Below are 15,387 nucleotides of genomic sequence, written 5' to 3'. Positions count from 1 at the left end.
TGCAGGTTGGATAGGAAAAGGCAGCGGAAGATTAAGGATTGGGCCAAGCATCACAGAAAGTATGTCGTACAGTTTGCGCTTAGTGTGGAGCAAGCTAGGGCTGGAAAAGGAGTCCAGCTTCGTGAGCACTGCCCTGTAGCGTTCAACAACTATCTCACATGGTTTCTTGCAAGTACCCGTGTGGAGGTATGCAAGCCGGCGTATGCTGAGGAGATTTTGGAAGAACCACTGTTTTTGATGAGGTAGCCCAACACCAGTACAACGCATTAGTCAGGAAAGGCAACTCAGTGATCCCTTCAGCTCCAATGATGAACTTTGTGGTATTTGCCCTCTTTGCTTTTCATTCACACTATTCACATCTTCGCTTGCCTAACACGTTAATACCATTTCTGTTCATAGCGTGCCCAGATCAAGAAAGCAGCTGATGAGACCGAGACTATTCTTGAAACAACCCCGGCTGGCAAAAGCGATGGAGAAGGTGCACTTCGAGCATTCATCAAGGTTCACATCTCCTTCAAACTAGCACTTAACATGTGTTGCTACGTTCGATGTCTCATTCACTTGTACATGTTGCAGCGCCAGGGCCAAAAGTTAAGGCGGCTATCAAACCTTTTTGGTTGTCGTGACCCCGAGTATGTATCACCAGAACGGTCTAGGTCGGCGACACCATCAGATCCCGCTTCGGGCCAGAGCCATGGTGATCATTTGGAGGATGAGGATGTGGGTGTGGTCACCCAAGAGGTATGGCATGAGCATATATATCCAATTGTTGATGCATTGCTAACTATATCCTCACACACGGTCTTTCCATATCTTTTGTTGATGCATAGGTTGCTGATGATGATATGACCTTGGGGACGTACCAGGTTAGGTCTGCATACATGCTAAAGCCTAGAAAGGGAATCAACAAGTACACACCTGAAGACTTCACCGAAAGAGGCAAAAGGACGGTCGGCACCTCGCGGATGGCGGCTTTGGATGACTATTTGGATGACGATGTCGATGACGTGGAGGAACCGGAGCCGGAGCGGGAGCGTGTTCCTCTTCCTAGGAAGGTCAAGAAGTTAGCCAGCAAGAGGGGGGGAGCAGCCAAAAAGCGCTCAAGGAACTAGCTCTTCTTAGGAACCAGCCATAGTCCTTTATTTGTATGTCTTAGGAACTAGCTCTATGTTGAACTTGGAGTTGTATGTCTTAGTTATGTTGAACTTGTTGACGTCTTAGCAATGTTGAACTTGTCCTCTATGTTGCACTTGTTGTCTTAATAATGTTGAACTTGATCTTCATTAGCTTCACCATTAAAGCCCTCATCTTGATCATTCACATTGGCAGTCTCGACATGTTTGAACTGGTCTGGATCCTCGAGGGTGACCTCAACTCCCTGCTCAACCACATTGAACTCTGAACCATGACAATCACCCTCTGGGTGCACCAAGTCCCCTCTCCCTTCCTCATCCCTGGGCGTTGCACTGTACAGTGTGGCGCCTCGTTGGCGTTGCACTGTACAGTGTGGCGCCTCGTTGCTAGGCGCTGCACTGGCTGTAGCTTGCAACAGAGTTTGCTCTCTGGTTAGCTCAGTCCATGTGTGCAACGCCTCAGCTCTAGGCGCTGCACTATACAGTGTGACGCCTAGAGCTGAGGCGTTGCACACATGGACTGAGCTAACCAGAGAGCAAACACTCTGGTTGCAAGCTACAGCCCAGTGCAGCGCCTAGCACCGAGGCGCCACACTGTTACAGTGCAACGCCCAGCAGCTAGGCGTTGCACTGTATAGTGTGGCGCCTCCGTGCTAGGCGCTGTACTGCTGTTAGCTTGCAAACAGAAAGTTTGCTCTCTGTTTAGCTCAGTCCATGTGTGCAATGCCTCAGATCTAGGCGCTGCACTATACAGTGTGACGCCTAGCGCTTAGGTGCCACACTGTGCAGTGCAACGCCCAGCAGCTAGGCGCTGCACCTAGTACTTAGCAAATTTTTGGTACACGCACACATATTCCGATGAGGAGAGATAGTAGCTCATGGACCACATAGCAAGCAAAGAACTGTGACAACATAGTACTTCACGACACATACTAATTCATAATACATAGTACTTCATGACACATAGTAGATCACAACCAAATCGAAGAGGAGAGATAGTAGTTCATGACACATAGTAGTTCACAACCAAATCGAAGAGGAGAGATAGTAGTTCATGACATAGCTCTATTGCGTAGAGCAAGGCCCCTTTCCCTTCTTCTTCTTCTTCTCTTCTTCCTCTTCCTCCTCCCTTTTCCTTATGAGGTGGGCCTCCTTAACCACCCTCTCCATGAATATCTTTTCCTCCCTCTCTTTTTTTTCAGCTGCAATTGCCCAAAGCTTCATGGTTCCTTCTTCAAAATCCTTTTGACGCTTCTTCTGTGCCTCCTCACATTTCCTCACCAATGCTTGCTCCCTAGCGCGCATCGCATTTGACGCTCTCTCTTCTTCCTTCCTCTTCTCCTCAAGCTCCTCTTCCTTTTTCTTCTTTAGCTTGGCTGCATCCTCCTCTCTAAGCTTCTTCGCAGCCTTCTCCCACCATCCCGCCATCTCATCTTCGCCATCCTCCTTCATTGTTGGTTTGTTGGGTTGGGAAGCCGCCATACCTACAATGAGTGAAACATAATGGTTAGTAAAGACAATACAAACAAATGGAACATATGAAAAAAATAACATATGGAAAACAAGAACATTTGAAACATTATAGTTAGTGAGCAACATACGGAAATGGTCCATCGAGGTATCCAAACATTCCTCTATAACGACCTTGCCCTTGTCCATCACCACGGCCAAGTCCATCACCAAGGCCAAGACCATCACCACGGCCAAACCACCACCACGGCCTAGACTACCACCACCACGGCCTCTTGTAATCCTAGTTGCCGACCTCTTTGTTGCCTAGATCCTCTTGACTAACACTTGGTTGGCTTGGCACTTGGCTACCACTTGGTTGGCGGCACTTGGTTGGCTCCCACTTGGTTGCCTTGGCACTTGGTGGCTACCACTAGGTTGGCTCCCACTTGGTTGCCTTGGCACTTGGTGGCTACCACTAGGTTGGCTCCCACTTGGTTGCCTTGGCACTTGTTGGCTACCACGTTGTTGCCTTCGCACTTGTTGGCTACCTCTTGGTTGGCTTGGCACTTGTTGGCTACCACTTGGTTGGCTCCCTTGTGTAGCTCCTTGTTGGCTAGTGCTTGCATCATTTTTCTTGGACCTTTTCCTTGGTTTCGTACATTTTCTTTTGTTGTGGCCATGACCTTTGCATTCCCCACAACAGGAGCTCTCACGAGGCTCTTGGAATTGATCGTTTCCCGCTTCGCGGCGGCCACCATGGCCCCATCCGTCCATGTCGCCTCTAAAACGCTTTGTTTTACGTCTACCACGTTTAACAACCTTCAACTCCGGATCCGGCCATAGTTGAACTCCATGGTACTCCGGCCATTGTGATTGGTCAAAGTATGGGTGAAAGCGGGGAGCCCATGTTTTCTTGACCGTCATGATTGAGAACTCCAACTCCCTCACGGTGCGTGGGTGATTGATGTCCACATTTCTAACGCGACCGGCGGTATACAAATGTGAGCATGGGAGATGAAGCAACAATGGCCTCCCGCAAGAGCAATCACATTGTGTTAACGACACCTTGAAAGGCTGACCTCCATGTTGCCGGCCATCGTTTGTGGTTCCTCCTGGCTCTTTCACTTCATACTTCCACTCTTCGTTGTCATATAATATAGCTTCTTCTGAGTCCGCCTTTCGTGATTGAAATTCTAACCATTCATCAACCTTGGGTGGGAACTTGTACTTGTACTTGCGCGGGTTCTCACCCGCTATCCGTGCATCAGTTTCCATTGAGTACTTTAGAAAGTACGCATTCATCTTGTCAAATGTGTATTGAACTATTGCCGTCACAGGTAATCCACGTGCACCTTTGAGCACCCTATTGAAGCATTCGGCCATATTGCTTGTCATTTGACCGTATCTTCGGCCATCTTCATCAAAAGCACGTGCCCACTTGTTCCGGTGGGGAATGTGCCTATTCATAAAGTCTTGACCCCCGTGATCAAGTTTTTTGTGTGCGAGCAATTTGTTCAACAAAGTGGCGAACCGCTTCTCGGAGAAAGCAAGACAACAATCTTGAAGATCATCGGCCAACTCCTTAAGGCCACATGCCCTATAGAAGTTCGAACAAAAGTGTCTCATGCACCATCGATGGTGCAATGGAGCATGCCCGGGAATGTCAATCTCCACTGCGTTAAGAATTCCTGCATGCCGATCCGATATGACACAAATTTTCCTTTGAGCGGGTAACACCTTCGTCCTCAAAAGACACATAAACCACTCCCAGTTGTCATTGTTCTCTGCCTCAACCAAAGCAAATGCCAATGGCAACACCCGGTTATTGGCATCACTTGCTATCGCAACCAACAAGGTGCCCTTGTATTGTCCGGTCAAGAACGTGCCATCAATGGAGATGACCGGCCTACAGTGTTCGAAAGCCCTCACGCATTGCTCGAACGCCCAAAATGCACGGCCAAATACTCGGACTTTCTTTCCTTCATAAACCGTTGTTTGGTGCCCATGAGGCTCGACAACATGAACCATGCCCGGGTTTGTGGCGGCCATGGCTAACAACAACCTAGGGATTCGGTTGTATGCTTCCTCCCAAGTACCATACAACATCTTAAATGCGGCTTGCTTCGCCTTCCATGCCTTGCCGTACTTCACCTTGTAATGAAATATGGCTTTCACAAGGTCAATGACATGTTGGACGCTCATTGTTGGAAGTGTGGATATTGAGTTGGAGAGCCTGTAAGTGATGAACTCAGACGTGAGTTGTCTGTCGTCTTTGGACACAATCTTGCCATCCACCCTTTTGCCTCGGCACATGTGAGTTGGCACACAACTCACTACGTGCCAAGCGGGACCTCCTTTCCATGGTCTTGCACGCATAATCCACGGACATATTTCATCTTCACATGCACATGCAACCGTGTAGCGCACATTGACGTCCGAATGCACCACCTTGTGTGGACGATAATGCGTAACCGAGTAGTTGTCGAGCCACATCTTCAATTCCAAGAAGGTTTCGAACTTACTCCCTTTACCAATCCGGTTCTTGTCGTCTCCCAAATCACGGTGAGAGCTTGGCCTAACCCCAAGAGATATAGATTTGCCACCATCCACAACGGCTTCATCCGCGAGACTAACATCCTTGAACAATGGTGTCTTGTGATCCCGACCGAATACCTTCTCGAAATCTTCGGCCTCCTTCACCGTGAACCCATCCTCATCAACTTGTTCATCGGGACCTTCGTCATCCGAATCCGATGCATATGCACAGGAAAAAGGGATGGAATGGTCCATTGTCTCTTGCAAATGATATTTGTCAAGATCACCCACATTGTTGTCATGTATATCAACTTCATTGTCATCGTCTGCATACTCATCATTGTCCTCTTGCAAAGCTTCATCTTGGTTGTTTGTAAACGGGCTCAATGTTGGCCTCACTTCTTGGGTCAAAAGAGGTTCAACAATTTCATCTCGCTTCAAGGGTGGGGGGCTACTAGCAACCAAAGGGGAGGGTTTCCGGTTTAAGTCCAGATGCAAATTTGAATCAACCTTCTTCGTTGCAAATAACTCAAGAGCCTTGTCAAGTGAATCGGCCACCGTTTCCTTGTATGCAACCCAACGTTGCTCCGAGTTGATACTCATTGTCTTCCAACGGATGTGCATTCCAAAACCTACATTATGCCTTCCCTCCAACTCAACGATATCACTAGGGTCCATCCAATTCAAATCTTTCCTCACTTGTTGCAAGAGCTCCGCATAGCTAGGACTACTATCAAACAACATATCTACCTCATCCGGATCCGGTTCAATATTGCCTTTCAAGAAGGCGTCTTTGTCCCCATGATGAACAAACACACATGTTCTTCCCATCCCTATAAGCATTCAAACAACACATCGTAACATTGCTTCCACGAGTACTAATTTAAGGATTAACACGGAATACAAACCCTAATACATATATATCAAACAACAACCCTAACCCTAACCATAACCCTAACCATAACCCTAACCCTAACCATAACCCTAACAATAACCCTAACCATAACCCTAGCACCAACATAAGAACACCCATAAGAATAACCCTAACATACTAACAAAGCCTAATCATAGGAAATTGGCAAACAAAGATCTCACATCTCCATGCAAATATCTAGATCCAAACAAAACTAGGGTTTCCTAAACTAGCATTACTTGGATCAAAACAAGGGATCGGAGAAGATTACCTTGAGGGAGGGTATGACTTCGAAATCCACGGACAAATTCTTCAAATTTGCAAGTTTTGGGAGAGGATTTGAGAGGGGGAGAGGAGGAAGCCGCCGGCCGCCCGAACGCTAGGCGCTGCACATTACATGTGTGGCGCCTAGCTAGGAGGCGCTGCACTTCTGGGTGCGGGCCCAAGGACCGCCACGGTGGACTGGCGTGCAACGCCCGCGAGGTAGGCGCTGCACCGTAGGGTGTGGCGCCTGCGTGGCGGGCGCCACACAAAAGGGTCAATGCTGTGAAATAGTTTCACGGGCAGTTCATTTTGTGAATTGATTTCGTCCACAGGTCAAAAAGTCAAAATTGCCGGCGGCGGGGTGGTCGTCGGCGGGCCCTGCTTCAGCAGGAGACGCTGGTCTTCGGCCTCCTGCAGGCGCGCGATGACGGCGTGCAGCAGGCCGATGGTCTGCTCCTGCCTCATCGCGGTGGCCTCCATCCTCCTCAGGGCCTCGTCCTGCCTCCGGATGGTCTCCTCCTGCTTGCGAGCGTTCTCCCGGATGGACTCCTCCAGCCGCGCCTTGTGGCGCGCGTCGGCGGTGGCCTTGGGCAGGAGGTCGACGACGTGCCTCGCCACCGGGCGCGGCAGCACCGACTCCACCATCGCCTCCAGCTCCCACTCGCTGCTCTTCTTCCACCCCCACCAGAACCCCACCGGCACGCCCGTTAGGAACCACTTCGCCCTCATCATGGCCATCGAGACCGATCTTGATGGATGTGCGACGGTGGGTCTAGCTCTAGTAATCTCTCTCCGATCTACGGGCCCTCGCAAGAGAAAACACACGAGGGATATATTCTGGATATATATAGGGCGCGTGTGAATATCGAGATGTTTGCTAGGGTTAGTTGTCTGGCCCACGCACGTATGAGGCATGCGCGGCTTGGGTTCCAAGATGTAACGTACGCGTACACACACGGTCAAACCTTTTTTTTTTAAGAAATACTCCCTCCATTTTTATTTAGTTCTCTTGGTCAAAGTCAAGCTTTACAAAACTTTGACCAAGTTTATATACAAAATATTAAGATATATAATAACAAATCAACAACATTAGATTTATTATTAAATGTACTTTCACATCGTATAGATTTATTATGATAAATGTCTATATTGTTTTCTATAAACTTGGTCAAACTTTACAAAATTTGACTTCAGTCAACTCTAATATGCAGAGTAAATAAAAACGGAGGGAGTACACAAACCATCAAACCAAGAAGGATTGTTTCGGGTGCGCCCAGCCTCCATACGTGCGTAGCAAGGTTTTTTGTTTTTGTTTTTTGCAAGCGCTACGCCTCGGCCGACTGATTTTTGGCAAAGATCGTCAGAGTCACGAAATCCTTCAATATGATCGAGCGGTAGTTCGAGCGCAACATTGATCATGTTGCAGTGTAGCTGCCGCAACATTGATCATGTTGCAAAACGCCGTCGTTGCAACATCATGTTGATATTGCGTCTTGGCCGCAACATCAATCATATTGCAATCCAACTACCGCAATATTGCAATCCGGTCCGCCTCGTTGTCTGTTGTTTGCAACACCACCGTTGTTGCAAAAGCTCAACTCAGAGGTGATGAGCAGTGACAACGCCGAGTGTGCCGGCCTATAGCAGTGTGCCATTCTTGAGACCTAGACCACGACACCCACGGCGTATTTTTTGCGCGTTGACTCGTCTCTCAACACCGATGACCCCTTTGAAGCACTGACCACCCATGCGCATGCATTACTAGCGGTCACCCAATGCAGCACCAGTGGCTCCCCTTCATAGCACGTCATCGCGTTAGCATGCTTCGCGGCAACAACAATGAAGGCGCCACCCATGACTGGCTCCCCTTCATAGCACGTCATCGCGTTAGCATGCTTCGCGGCAACAACAATGAAGGCGCCACCCATGACTGGCTCCCCTTCATAGCACGTCATCGCGTTAGCATGCTTCGCGGCAACAACAATGAAGGCGCCACCCATGACTGGCCTTTGCAGCATAGGAGGCTCACCCCTTTGCACCAATGTTGGCTTGCTTTCACAGCTCACAGCAATAGCAGCTTGCGACTGCACACATGAGGGAGGGTCGAGGGAGGCAGCACCGCGCTGGAAAGGTTCGTTACCGGACCGGACCTAAGCGGTTGTGAAAGGATAAGATCGCGTCCCTGGCATGTGTCACTGGAAACGTGGCGAGAGCATGACGCAGCCGATGAAACGGTGCAATCAGTCAGTGGCTTACGAGCGACAGAGATGCAGACGCTCACAACAGTACGCACGCTCACCCATACAAACATCCTCACACACAAACACATACCCTATCCTTATAGGCAGCTCCAGGGACTAAGACGATAGGTCTCCCAATTGCTAAGCTTCAAGGGAAGAATGAAGTCTCATAACCACACGTCAAGACGTGCGTGTCATGCAGAACCCAGATGATCTCTGTTATCTGCACAACTTTTAAACAGAACAAGCCAGAGCACAGGAACATACTTGCGCAACAGAAACGACTGCAAAACCATCGTCTGAAACGAATCGAGTTCTAACAGGACAAAACTCACAAGCCACCAAATAGAATCCAAGCGCTTGTTCTTGGGAATTCGACAAATTACCATTTCTCTGCACACATCTTTCGTTTCCAACAAAAGCAATCGACCTCTGTCATTAGTGTCTCCTATGAAGGCAGATGAGTCAGGATAGGAAGCACGGTAAGGGTATGGCGTAGCGACGAATCGACGTTGCAAATGATTTGTGCAATTCTAGGTCTGTCTTCAACTTATTGTATGCCTATAAACTTGGCATAGTCAACCCACCTGCAAAGGCAAAATGTTCAGCCAGTAAGTGACCACATCGGAATTTCATGTTTAGATTCAGAGTTAACATCCTGCGGACTATAGATTACTTACAGTAGAGAACCCAAGAATGTGTTCCCCGTCCGAACCGCAAAGCACAGTGCACTCAATGCTAGTTTGTGGCGGTGTAGCAACGGCTCGAGCATCCGCTGTTCGATCACTCCAGCCAGAACCTGGTACCTGTTATAGAAGAAGTTCAGTTGCTTTAGTTTTCGTTATTTTTGTCCGCACAAATTTTCAGGTTTCCATATCCTAGTGTCCTACTTTTGTATAATTATTTACTAGACGGTTTTTGGAGCCCTCATAATGTCCCAATCGGAACGGAGGCGGAATTAAACATAACATAATCATTAGAAAGGTTCATCTTAACCTCTTAGGAAATATTAAATCACTTCATGCAAATCAAACATATCACATAGAGTAATAATTGCAATATTGCATGGTACCTGAGGTTACTAGAAACTGCCATGTATACACCATAGGCAATACTTGTTGAAACAATTGGGATATCCTCAACTTCGCCAGCATCATCCTTGTTAACAGTCTTTCTTGCCTTTATAATTGCGTTGGTCACACCCGTGCCAATCTGAAAAAAGATTTTGCGCCATTTAGCTAGCAAGCCCGTCGATATTGAAGTTCCCCAAGCTGTGCTTTGGAAAAGGGATGTAGTGCAGCTTGGTAGCGCATTTGTTTTGGGTACAAAAAGTCAATTGATATTTATAAGAATTTGGAACCCAACTCAAGCTGAAGAAACTTATTCAATGGTCACTGCTAACCGCTTTTGGTCCCAAATCTTTTTAAGCTTTTCATAAGGACTTGAGTAGTACTCCCTTCGTTTCTAAATATAAGCCCTTTTAGAGATTTCAATACGGACTAAACACTCTAAAATGTGTCATCCGTATGTAGTCCGTATTGAAATTCTAAAAGGTCGTATATTTAGGAACGGAGGGAGTATTTGAAGAGTAAAAATGGCACTGACTAGTTGTTACTATGTCATTATCTAAAAAAAAAACTGTTCCTATGTGGAACCAAAAACAAATTGTATCATTACTTCAGCATGTTCCTTAGCTTTTCAAATGTTCCCTTCACCTAATACAAGATCAGTGGCACTCTGCAAGGTGTTCTTTATTTAAGAATTAACCGGCATATCTGATTGAGGCTTCAAGGTCGTAATATACAGTTGTAGTGCTGACATATCAACTTAACAATTACCATCAAATTTATTAAGTTGCACACTACCAGGCCTCTAGATTTTCAATTAAACAACTGAGCAGTGCATGACATAACGAGTGCTTACATGAAAAATAACAACCTCATCAAACCTCTTCTAAATATTACTTTTGCATGTTTTCATGTGAGTACTAAACGGTTACTTCTTCCTATGAGAACAGAGTACTTGAGAAAAAGAAAATATTTTTTCTCCTCATGCTATTTCAAGATTAAACAAAAAAAAGATGATAGAAGCTTCTATCGATTCCTCGCATAGCATCAAGGCAATGCAATTACAATTGAATAAAAACACAATGCTAGTACTGTTTGTCAGAAACATCAAAATTACAGCATAACAAACTTACCAAAGATGCACTCGTTCCTACTGCAAAAAGTTTTGCGCCGTTCCTCTGAAAGAAGGCGAATTATTAGTTTGTGACAAACACGCTCTAAACAAGTCACAACATAGCACAGATAGTTAATCTTTACCATAATAGCTCCAAATCTCTGCAAAAATGTGTATGATCTTCCAGCCAAAGCAACCTGCAGAAGAAGTCACATAAGTTCCCTTACAAGTTTCAAGGAAAAGATAAATACTTTCCCTTTCAGAAAAGTAGATTCTTCACTGTACCACTAGGAAAGGGAGAAATAAGTTGAGATCACGTTACCTGGAATGCATTATCCGGGCAGTTGTGGAAGAATTTAGCAATAGCCCCAGCATTCATTGATAGTGCTGGTTGCAGAGACACAGTTGGAGCAGGAAGCCAAACAAGCATGAAGTCTGCAACTATTGCCATGACCTAGAAAGTATTGCAACAAGATTTTAAGACTAGTAATCAGAAGAGTTCTAAAAAATCATTTGTGCGCTTCAAATCAAGTAGTATATTTTTAGATAAATGTAACTTTTGGACTACAAGATCACCTGCATGAAAGTGAGCATGCAAGTGGTTACTCAGTTGTCAAGCTCGCCCACCCCTATATTTTAAACACTAACCCTAATAAATTAGAGCAGCGCGATTTCCGGTAAAAAAAATTAGAGAGGCGGAACACCTCTCCTCTTTTCAGGAAAAAAAATGCAAAAGAACTTTGTAAAGCTTGGCGGGTGGAGAAGGAAAGGGGGCAGGTCTGTGCTGTTAGGACTGGGTCTAAAATGCAGGTTATATATTTTGAAGATCAATCTGTTTATTTATTTTGGCAACAAATCTAAAAAAGGTTCATTTGGGAATCATAACACATTAACAACCTCTAGCACAGCTTCGCAGGGTCAATCAAAAGTGCGTATTGATTCTTTGTTCTGATTTCTGAAAGGAAAAAAAAATGATGACCGAAATCTCAAATCAAAAGTAAATTGCTTTATTCACCCCCTAATATGAAGCCGCTTGCACAATTTACCAGGGTTCGCAAATGTTTGCACAAAATACTGAGAAAACCTTGTGCCTTTTATCAAGAGAAGTTTGACTGCATGCTTTTATTAACATCATCTGTTTTTTAAACATAGGTAGTAATTCTGAGTGTACGGAATCGAAGGCAAAGTCTCGCCAATTTGTAAAGGATATCCCAAAAAATAATAGAAGCATACCACATCGGCAATCACAAAGTCAAGCTCCTTGACAAAGTTCTCCCTCCTTCGCTCATATTCTGCCGCAGTCTAGCAACATTAAAAAGAAATATGTCAAATAAGCTGTACAGAACTTAAATATGCGTTGCAAACTGAATCACAAAATAATGCAATTGCCCTCAAATAAAAGCAATGCAGATATAGAATAGGTTTCAGGCATACAACTTGAGACAAAATATCTTGATGTTTCTAACAACAATGCACCCAAGTATATGTGTTGCATTGCATGTATTTCTCAATTCTCAACTCTGGAGATGAGCAAATGTTCTCCAGACCCTGCATTAACTACTCTCTCCAATCCAAAATAGGCTCACAAGAATTAAGGGTGTAGAAAAATGTTAATGCTACCCTTCAATTGTTTGTATAACTTTCTGTTTTCCCTCCCAGTAGAGTTCTAGGCTCAGTTCTCAATGAAATTAATGAGGGACTAAATAGGAACAACATGAGCAAAAGTGCAGTGGGAGTATATATTCAACTAGAAAATGCTAAGAGCAAGTAAAATAAGCTTATGTAAGCGGGCTATAAGAGTTAAAATGTTATATTTCTGCTGACATGGAGGGGAGAGAAGAGGAGCCTACTACAGAATAAGAGCCAGCTGCAACACGTGCTCCTAGGCACTATGTGAGTGAGACGTGGGCCATGCATTAATAAAGTAGCACATCTTTACATCTAACTATTGTACGTGCCGGCTATAACCTTGGCTATAGATGACATGGCAATATCATATAGCCACCAGCTGGCTGTACTATTAACCATGCTCTAAAAGGACTTACTGTGGATCGGAGGGAGTACATATTCCTAGGGTACAGAGTTCCCATTCGGCTGCCACTGGGATTGTATTTGAAGGATATGTCCACAAAGAGTCAACGGAAGGTGACTAGTGCATACTTTGTTTTACTTGAAAAACTACTACATACTGGCCTTGACGTCGGTGTTGGTTTTTCCAACGAAAAACAAGAACATTCTTTCACGAACTTCCATGACAAAATGCTAGTTGCCTTGTAACGCATACACTGGAGCGTTTGTCCCATCGACGAAGGCCACTATACATGTTTTCTGAAGAGCAACATTATCCTTTCTTTTTCTCTGGCTACTAAGATGTTTCAGTTCGCCAGGTTGTCTCTTGCCTGCTCATGGATTCAGCAGGCAGTTCAAAAGGTTGACCTATTTGGGAATCTCCGGATCTATGCTTATTTTCAACTCCCCGAAGCATTTCGTCGCTTGCTACGCCCTTCCTCCAGCAAAGCAAAGTAAGCACTAGTCAAACAAAGTATACACAACGAGAGAAGTTCTAGTGCTACCAAACAAGTTTTGTGGTTCCTATGCTAAGCTACCAACACACGATAGCGCTACTAAAGAGTTATGAAAAGAAAACTAGCATTGCCATAAGATGTACTCCCTAAGTGATCTAAACGATCTTATATTAGTTTACAGAGGGAGCGTCTATCATCATGTCATAATTTTAGTATACACATTGAGATTAATTTTTTTACTGTGCACCGTAGGCCAGCAAGAGAGAAATGGTGAAGCCATCATTCGTACGTTGTGCTGAATCATTTTTTGTAGTATGCTAGATTGTACGATCTATTATGACATTTTGGTGGTGCCACGGCACCACAAAGCTTGGTAGCTCTGGAGCTTTGTGGCTGATGTGACCGAATAATGCTACTCAGAGAAAGGCAAGAACAGCAACACTTGCCTTTGTTCTTTGCCAGCAGAAGAGTATACTTCAGACCGTAGAAAGGCTTCTTTTATTCTGTATTCCTTTCTTCATCTAGCAAAGCGACATTTGCCTTTGTTTTCTTTAGAAGGACATGTGCCTTTGTTGTATTAGAGGGAATGAAATTGCACTTAGTAGACTGTCCAATTAGATTATGGAATACCGAATACATCCGATTTAGTGAAGAATCGGCATCTTGTCACAGCAGAGAAATATTCCCGCCCCATTTCTCACCGAAGCGCTCGTCCAAACAACGCTCCCGACAACCCTGAAGCGACGTCGACAACAAGCCAGAGTCGGGCACGCATCGCCATCGAGCCAAAGCCCGACTCATACGACAATCTACCACACACATCAGAGCTGGGCCTTTGAACTCTAGGCCACAGAAACTTCTACAGTGAAGCCAGTCAAAGCAGAGCAAACCAAACCACATCTGACGATCTGAAGCGCAAACCACAGAAACGAGATGCTGCTATGTGGAAAATACACGGAGTGGAGGACTTCATTTTCACACGGACCTTGGTGAAGATGCCGACGCCGCACTCCATGGCGACCTTGGCGAGGAAGAGGTCGTCGGCGAGGAGGCGCTCCCTGAAGCCGCCGAACTGGAGCAGCCAGCGGAACATGGGCGACTTCTCGAGATCGGCGAACCGGCGCACGATCTCGCCGGGGAGGCGCCCGCCTTCCACGGCCGCGGCCATGTCCGCGGGAAGGCTCTCGAGCTTCCGGCCCAGCTGCGCCAGCACGAACAGCGCCTCCCTCCTGTTGACGGACGCGTCGTCGCCGCCCTCGTCCTCGTCTCCTCCGCCGCCGGAGGGGAGGTCGTCGTCATCGCCACCGCCGCCGGAGCCGGAGCCGGACCCGATGTTGCTGCCGCCGCCCGAGGAGGCGAGCGGGAGGGGAGGGAGGAGGGGCCGGGTGAGGCGGAGGGAGGGGAGGTGGAGCGGGAGGGAGCGGTGGAAGGGGAGGGCGGGGAGGCGGAGGAAGGGCTGCGGCTGGAGGCGGAGGTGGAACGGGGAGGCGGGGCCGGAAGCGGAAGCGGAGAGGGCGTTGGGGGTGGAGAAGGCCATGGCGGGGGATGCGGGAGGTGGTCGGAGGGGAGGCCGGGGGCGGGGATTGTGAGCGGGCGGGCGTGGACCTCCCGGGGAAGAGGAGGAGAGGAGTGTGGTTGGTGAAGGAGTGGAAGCCCGCGAGACCGCAGCCGCGACAGTCGTGTCGACGCGAGTGGGCAACGGCGCTTTATACAACTGTGCCACCTACGACGAGTCTATGAGGAGCCGCCGGAGGTCATGCCCATTGCCCAGAGTCAAAGCTGACGAAAATATGATACATTTTCCAAACATCCTTGCCTTGGGCTTTTATATTACCCATATAAGAATTTCAAGTTTGCAAGCATCTCCCCAAATTAATGCTAGTAGATACGTAAAGTTCCATATGCTAAAAAAAAGATACGTGAAGTTCCATTTACATTGATTTAATTGACAGCTAAAATATATTTTTGGTGCATAATTACACCAACAATAAGATGACATGTAGTAAATCACTGTGATTGCATGCTAAATTTTTGTATTCCCGCTGCAACGGACCGACAATTGTCTAGTGAGAAAATAAATGTAGTGCCATTCTATAGAGAGGGTAGGAAGGCCACATAGCGCTCGTGTTATAAATACATTCTGT

General features: G+C 46.5%; 3 protein-coding genes across 3 annotated transcripts; 1 reads left to right on the top strand and 2 right to left on the bottom strand.

The window, feature by feature from the left end:
- The first annotated feature begins 231 nt into the window (after nucleotides 1-231).
- LOC125535054 lies at nucleotides 232-1,138 on the top strand. The gene is made up of 4 exons (XM_048698115.1): nucleotides 232-320; nucleotides 400-501; nucleotides 577-741; nucleotides 831-1,138. The coding sequence occupies exons 1-4, from the start codon at nucleotides 306-308 to the stop codon at nucleotides 1,110-1,112; spliced, it is 564 nt and encodes a 187-aa protein (XP_048554072.1). The 5' UTR covers nucleotides 232-305; the 3' UTR covers nucleotides 1,113-1,138.
- Nucleotides 1,139-2,052: 914 nt separating this feature from the next.
- Nucleotides 2,053-6,380, bottom strand: LOC125535043 (vicilin-like seed storage protein At2g18540). Its single transcript, XM_048698106.1, has 2 exons — nucleotides 6,305-6,380; nucleotides 2,053-2,617 (listed from the first exon to the last, which is right to left on the bottom strand). Exon 2 carries the CDS (start codon nucleotides 2,613-2,615, stop codon nucleotides 2,199-2,201), a length of 417 nt encoding a protein of 138 aa, XP_048554063.1. The 5' UTR covers nucleotides 2,616-2,617; nucleotides 6,305-6,380; the 3' UTR covers nucleotides 2,053-2,198.
- Nucleotides 6,381-8,801: 2,421 nt separating this feature from the next.
- Nucleotides 8,802-14,933, bottom strand: LOC125516219 (protein RETICULATA-RELATED 4, chloroplastic-like). The gene is made up of 8 exons (XM_048681704.1): nucleotides 14,229-14,933; nucleotides 11,952-12,020; nucleotides 11,041-11,172; nucleotides 10,862-10,915; nucleotides 10,738-10,782; nucleotides 9,610-9,749; nucleotides 9,218-9,343; nucleotides 8,802-9,124 (listed from the first exon to the last, which is right to left on the bottom strand). Exons 1-8 carry the CDS (start codon nucleotides 14,778-14,780, stop codon nucleotides 9,088-9,090), a joined length of 1,155 nt encoding a protein of 384 aa, XP_048537661.1. The 5' UTR covers nucleotides 14,781-14,933; the 3' UTR covers nucleotides 8,802-9,087.
- Nucleotides 14,934-15,387: the final 454 nt, after the last annotated feature.

The sequence above is a fragment of the Triticum urartu genome, chromosome 1 (assembly GCF_003073215.2).
Source record: "Triticum urartu cultivar G1812 chromosome 1, Tu2.1, whole genome shotgun sequence".
In the NCBI taxonomy this organism is placed as follows: domain Eukaryota; kingdom Viridiplantae; phylum Streptophyta; class Magnoliopsida; order Poales; family Poaceae; genus Triticum; species Triticum urartu.
This window is presented reverse-complemented; position numbering and strand designations above follow the sequence as displayed.

Bases quoted from the DNA above. Each gene is read 5' to 3' on its own strand.
- LOC125535043 (XM_048698106.1), bottom strand. From the start codon at position 2,615: ATGGCGGCTTCCCAACCCAACAAACCAACAATGAAGGAGGATGGCGAA.
- LOC125535054 (XM_048698115.1), top strand. The intron at 502-576 runs GTTCACATCTCC...TACATGTTGCAG, and splicing joins CACTTCGAGCATTCATCAAG to CGCCAGGGCCAAAAGTTAAG. The intron at 742-830 runs GTATGGCATGAG...GTTGATGCATAG, and splicing joins TGGGTGTGGTCACCCAAGAG to GTTGCTGATGATGATATGAC.
- LOC125516219 (XM_048681704.1), bottom strand. From the start codon at position 14,780: ATGGCCTTCTCCACCCCCAACGCCCTCTCCGCTTCCGCTTCCGGCCCC. The intron at 10,916-11,040 runs GTAACGTGATCT...CTTCTTCTGCAG, and splicing joins GCCCGGATAATGCATTCCAG to GTTGCTTTGGCTGGAAGATC. The intron at 9,750-10,737 runs GTAAGTTTGTTA...ATCTTTTTTCAG, and splicing joins TAGGAACGAGTGCATCTTTG to ATTGGCACGGGTGTGACCAA.